Consider the following 6,480-nt stretch of genomic DNA (forward strand, 5'->3'; position numbering starts at 1 on the left):
AGGCCAAGGCAGGTGGATCACCTGAGATCAGAAGTTGGAGACCAGCCTGGCCAACATGGTGAAACCCCGCTCTACTAAAAATACAAAAATTAGCCAGGTATGGTGGAGCACGCCTATAATCCCAGCCACTCTGGAATCTGAGGCAGGAGAATCACTTGAACCCAGGAGGCAGAGGTTGCAGTGAGCTGAGATGGCACCACTGCACTCCAGCCTGGGCCACAGAGTAAGACTCTGTCTCAAAAAATTAAGAAAAAAATTAAAAACAAAAAGGCAGGTAAAATAAATAAATGCAAACTTCAAAATAACAAAAAAGAAAAGAAAAACCTAGAAGTTGAGGCAGGAAAGCCAGCAGACCCAGGTGTAAGTCCCGGTGAAGTTCATGAGCCTGGCTGCACCTCAGCGTTCTCATCTGTACAATGGGGACAGCAATGACGCCTATTTTGTGAGGAACCCACAGGCTCACCCCCGTGAAGTCCCTGAGCTAAATGCCTGGGCCCACTGAGCAGTGAGTGAGTGCGGAGTAGTCAGCACGGATGTCAGGAAGGGGCCCATGGAAGGGCGGTCCCCCCAGGAGGCAGGAGGCCACTATTGTCACAGCCACCGCCCTGACCTTGGCACTGTCCTTGGCCAACACCTCTGCTTCTCTGCCCTTCTTCTTGGCACTGGAGGAAAGCGGGGCCGCGTTTCCTAGCATCCTCTCCGCCTGCTTGGTCTTCTTTCTCATGTCTGCAAGGAGTCTGTCCCTGACGGAGTCTGCCTTCCTCTGCAGTGCCGCCTGGTCCTTGGGCCGAGGAAACCGCAGCTTCATTCCTGCAAACCCGGCTGAGGCTGGGTCAGGGGAACTGGGCTCACACCTCCAGCGCCTCCCAGGCAGCCGCTGGCAGAGCTGCCTGGCTGGCCACAGACCCCTGGACAACGAGTGGAAGTTTGAGGTGCGTGTAACCTGCGTTATCACCTTCTCAGGCTTATCCAGGAGGAAACAAAAGCAAGCAAGACACAGACATACTGCTCGGGGAATTCTGAGATGGGTATTCATTCTATTAGGACGTCTATTAAAGTGAAGGAATTACGTGGTGGTCCATGCTGGGGCCAGTGATGGGGGCTAGCACAGTCCACGGCTCAGTATGCTCAGCTCGGTATTTTCATGTACCGCCTATATCTAAACAATCCTTTGAGGCAGTGTATAGTGATGGGTAAATCACAAATGGATCCTTACCATGAAAAACCAAGAGTCTGATGTAACTGGAAGGATGAAGAAGGACAGAGAAGGAGGAAGAAATACCAGAAAATCTGGATAATGACATTGCAGAAACCAAATGTTTGATTGATCACTGAGCGAGATCTCAAGCAATCAAGACAAAAAGGGAAATGTTACAACTTTTTTTTTTTTTTTTTTGAGACAAGGTCTCACTCTGTTGCCCAGTGGAGAGATCTCAGCTCACTGCAACCTCTGCCTCACGGGTTTAAGTGATTTTCCTGCCTTAGCCTCCTGAGTAGCTGAGATTACAAGTGCACAACACCATACCCAGCTAATCTTTTTTTTTTTTTTTTTTTAGTAGAGATGGAGTTTCACCTTGTTGGCCAGGCTGACTGCAAATTCCTGGCTTCAAGTGATCCACCCACCTTGGCTTCCCAAAGTGCTGGGATTACAGATGTGAGCCACCACACCTGGTGGAAATGTTAGAATTCCCATAGATTTTATTATCCAGTAAGAAGCAGTTTCCTTCTTGGTAAACAAAGAAACTATTTCCTTTCCTTTCAGATAACATTCTAAGGGAAATGTAGTCAGATGTGGTGGCTCACACCTGTAATCCCAGCTACTCTGGAGGCTGAAGCAGGAGGATCAGTCCAGGAGTTCGAAACCAGCCTAGGGAACATAGTGAGACCTCATCTCTACAAGACGACAAAAGCTTAGCTGGGCATGGTGGCACATACCTATAGACCTAGCTACTCATGAGACTGAGATGGTAGGATCGCTTGAGGCCAGGAGTTGGAGGCTACAGTGAGCTATGATTGCACCACTGCACTCCAGCCTGGGTGACAGAGTGAGACCCCAACTCAAAAAAAAAATTCTAAAGGAAGTTTATCATCAAAAGAACTGATTACAGGCCGGGCGCCGTGGCTCACACCTGTAATCCTAACACTTTGGGAGGCTGAGGCAGGTGGATCACCAAAGGTCAGGGGTTCAAAATCAGCCTGGCCAAACTGGTGAAACCCCGTCTCTACTAAATATACCAAAAAAAAAAAAAGCCGGGTATGGTGGTGGGCACCTATAATCCCAGCTACTAGGGAGGCTGAGGCAGGAAAATTGCTCGAACCCAGGAGGCAGAGGTTGCAGTGGGGCGAGATTGTGCCACTGCACTTCAGCCTGGGCGACAGAGCGAGACTATCTCAGGAAAAAAAAATAATAATAATAAATTACCGATTACAGTGGACAAAGTCAATTTTTAAAATGAATGAAGCCTTCTAATCTTTGGGGGCATAATATTATAGAATTGTTCTACCCAGAAATTAGATCTGCTTTGCTCCTTTTTACACAAAATTAATGTTTCTCAGCATGTATTCTGTGGAACCCTAATTCTCCACGGTGTTAACAAACATTAGGGAGAAGTGTCAATTAAGTTGAAAGTGAAGCAGGTTTCTTTATTACAGGTCTTCTCAGAGCCTTTAATATTCTCAAGTGTTCTCTGTGAGACTTCAAGAGGATGCTGCAGCAAGAGACAGTTCCTAAACTTATTTGAACACAAGCCCTCTCTTGGCAGAGCGTATCCTAGGCTAGGAGACCCCCGGCTACACCCTGGGGAAAACTGCTCCACAGTTCACTTCGTGAATTTTCCTTTTATCCTGAACACCAACTGAGCACAGCCCAGCTGGTGGTAAGAGGGAGTGTCTCTAAAATGGGATCAGAATGGGAAAAAGAGCCTGGGGTTAGAGGGTTGAGGTTAGCCCTCTTGTGGATTATGGGAGCAGTGCAAGGAAATTTCCATCCACTACAAACAAGAACATTCTCATTCTCAGAACCCTGACAATGAGAAGGTAAAACCTTGTAAGGTAGTGAGATCCCCATTGCAGGAGACAGGCAAGCTGAGGGTGGATGAGTCTACTGCCAGGTGTGAGATTTGCACCAGATGATCGTAAGACCTCTTATAATTCTAATGTTCTAAGATCCTAACATTCCATCCTTATAAGTCATTAAATGTACCTTTTTCTTTTTTTTTTTTTTTTTTTTTTGAGATGCTGGAGTGCAGTGGCGCGATCTCGGCTCACTGCAAGCTCCGCCTCCCGGGTTCACACCATTCTCCTGTCTCAGCCTCCCGAGTAGCGGGGACTACAGGCGCCTGCCAACGCGCCCGGCTAATTTTTTGTATTTTTAGCAGAGACGGGGTTTCACCGTCTTAGCCAGGATGGTCTCGATCTCCTGACCTTGTGATCCGCCCGCCTCGGCTTCCCAAAGTGCTGGGATTACAGGCGTGAGCCACCGCGCCCGGCCAAATGTACCTTTTTCTAAATATGACTCTAGCTACTTAAGCACACACGGCCATGCCTTTCCCACAGGAAGTCCCCAAACGATGGGTGACTAGGACTTCAAGCTGCCAGGAAGCTGGGGAACAGGAGCACTGACCAGCCCATCCTCTGTCCCCGAGGGGCTGGGTCCACAGCTAGAGCTCCATCTCTTCTGGGCAATGGGCAGGGTTGGGGAGGGAGGTCACAGAACTAAGACAACAGCAGAAGCCCAACTTCTGGCCTCAGACCCCAAGAGATATCTGGGGTTCAGAGTATGTTCCTTATCCAGCCTGTTGGATAAGGAGCCACAAATAAAGGGTGAGGGGGCTTCTCTCTGGAGCAAATTGGATATCACAGAAGCCCATTGCACAGGTGGGTACTTGTGGAATTGTAATACTTGCTGGCTTCTATTCCCAGCTTAGCTCTGACCCAGGGATGAATAGCATTTCCTTTCCTCAGCCTACCCATCTGCAAAATGGGGGCACTTGGCCCTGTTTTCCCAAAGCTCAAAAAAGGGCCTGGAATGGCATCAACCCAAAACTCCTTCTAAAGAGAAACTCCATCCCCTTCCCACAGCCGCAACTCAACATTGGACCTGGACAGCCATATTTGTACCAGATAACTAACTGGAGCCCAGGCCAGAGTGGACTTGACCTGGGTGGACAGCCAATGATGTCAGACTCTCCTCTCACTTGGTCTGGAGGGGCTCTGCATGTGGTCTGATGACCTGGGGTGTATGGGATAGCCACATGGACAAGTCCAAGGTGAGTGATGTACGAGATGGGGCAGGATCCTGAGAGGTGGAGGGAAAGTCCACTTGGCTTAATTAAGCCCACAAGACCAGACTCCTGTCCCCTGCAAGCCTGCCCTGGCTGAGGCAAGAACTGAGCGGCTGTCAGGGGCGTTTGTGTATCACAGAGCCTAGTGGTCAGCTGGACTCACGTACCTTCCAGGTCAGCCAGCAGAGTCCTGGCTCCCATGACGCTCACTGTGGCAGCCTGGACAGACGAGGAAGCCTGGGTCAGGGCGGTTCTGGCCTCCTGGTGTAGCTGGAGAGAGATGAGGAGAGGCTGGGCAGCTGGCTCCGCAGGTGCAGGGCCTGGGGGCAGCTCAGTGGGCACCAAACCCACATATATGGGTGCCCAAGTCATCACCAAATCCCTGACTCTGGGTCACGCTGTCCACCCGGAACACCTGATCTGTGCTATTATATAAAAGTTGAACCCTGAATATCTCCCAAGAGATACCTGTCCACAAAATCCCAAAGGAAAACTGAAACACTAGGATTAAAGGAATGAGAAGAGCCAGGCGCAGTGGCTCACGCCTGTAATCCCAGCACTTTGGGAGGCCAAGGCGGGCGGATCATGAGGTCAGGAGATCGAGACCAGCCTGGCCAACATGGTGAAACCCCATCTCTACTAAAAATACAAAAATTAGCTGGGCGTGGTGGTACACGCCTATACTCCCAGCTACTCAGGAAGCTGAGACAGGAGGATGGCTTGAATTTGTGGGGCAGAGGTTATAGTGAGCCGAGATCAAGCCACTACACTCCAGCCTAGGTGGCATAAAGACTCCATCTCAAAAAAAAAGAGAATGGAGGGGGAGGGGAAGGGGAAGGGGAAGGGGAAGAGGAGAGAAGAGGAGAAGACAAGACTGCTCTATCTCAGTAAGTAGATGTGAAAATCACAAATCTGTTTATGACACACCTTGACTTATGGAAAATCAGTTTCTTTCCCACTGCCACTCAACAGGACTAGATCCACTGAAAGAATATGGGTTTGATGGATGAGTGGGTAAACAAAATATGCTTCATCCACACACTGGAATATGACCGAGCCTTAAAAAGGGAGGAAGTATAGATCCAGGCTGCAAGGCAGGTGAACCCTGAAAAGATGATGCTAACAGGAGGAAGCCTGACACCATCAGTACGTATTACATGATTCTGTTTCCATGAAAGAGCTGGACGAAGGAAATCTACAGAGACAGAGAACAGAGTGGAGGCTGCCAGGGCCTCGGGAGTGGAAATGAGGAGTGATTGCTGGGTGGGCATGGGGTTAGGGGTGGTGAAAATGTTCTGAAACTAGACTGAGGTGGAGGTGGCACAACTTTATGAATGTGCCAAAAGCCATTTAATCTAAAATGGGTGTTTGTATGCCATGTGAATGTCACTGTAATAAGAATAAATAAATAGTAGAGTTTGAGGAGCCACCTAGTACTGCCTCAGGCCTATTCTGATTGCTCATGGGGTGGGGAGGGGGACAAAGGTATGAGTGCTGTGGTGGGGTGAGGCATCAGTACACGCTGGGGCCTGGCCCTGACTCCTGGGGAAGTCACCTCACTTCCTGGCACCCTCATCCTGGACAAGGGCAGTGGACCAGATCAGCAGGTGCTACCCCGGGGCAAAGCCAAGCTCCCCAGGTAAGTGCCGGGCACTGGGCTCTGCTCTTCAGATACATTCTCACACCTCACAGACAGCCCCCTTATCCTGTCTTTAAAAGGAATGGAAGCCAGGCATGATGGCTCACACCTGTAATCCCAGCACTTTGGGAGGCTGAGGCGGGGGGATCACCTGAGATCAGGAGTTCAGCCTAGACAACATGGTGAAACCGCATCTCCACCAAAAATACAAACATTAACTGGGCGTGGTGGCGTGGGCCTGTAATCCCAACTACTCTGGAGGCTGAGGCAGGAGAATTGCATGAACCTGGGAGGCAGAGGCTGCAGCGAGCCAAGATCGCACCACTGCACTCCAGCCTTGGCAACAGAGTAAGAGTCTGTCTCAAAATAAATAAATAAACAAATAAAATAATTTTTTTTTTAAGAAGGGAATGGGGCTGGGTGTGGTGGCTCATATCTATAATCATAGCACGTTGGGAGGCCGAGGCGGGTGGATCACTTGAGGCCAGGAGTTCAAGACCAGCCTGGCCAACATGATGAAACCCCATTTCTACTAAAAATACAAAAAAATTTAACTAG

General features: G+C 49.5%; 1 protein-coding gene across 1 annotated transcript in view; it reads right to left on the reverse strand.

The window, feature by feature from the left end:
* Nucleotides 1–6,480, reverse strand: part of LAMC3 (laminin, gamma 3) — a 76,242-nt gene that overhangs the window by 13,347 nt on the left and 56,415 nt on the right. Inside the window, exons 22-23 of the mRNA XM_011931434.1 lie at nucleotides 4,451–4,553; nucleotides 611–810 (exon numbers count right to left, since the gene is read on the reverse strand). Coding sequence (XP_011786824.1) covers nucleotides 611–810; nucleotides 4,451–4,553 — 303 coding nt within the window. The remainder of the gene's footprint in view (nucleotides 1–610; nucleotides 811–4,450; nucleotides 4,554–6,480) is intronic.

Source organism: Colobus angolensis, unplaced genomic scaffold (genome assembly GCF_000951035.1).
Source record: "Colobus angolensis palliatus isolate OR3802 unplaced genomic scaffold, Cang.pa_1.0 Scaffold9, whole genome shotgun sequence".
NCBI classification, from domain to species: Eukaryota; Metazoa; Chordata; class Mammalia; order Primates; family Cercopithecidae; genus Colobus; species Colobus angolensis.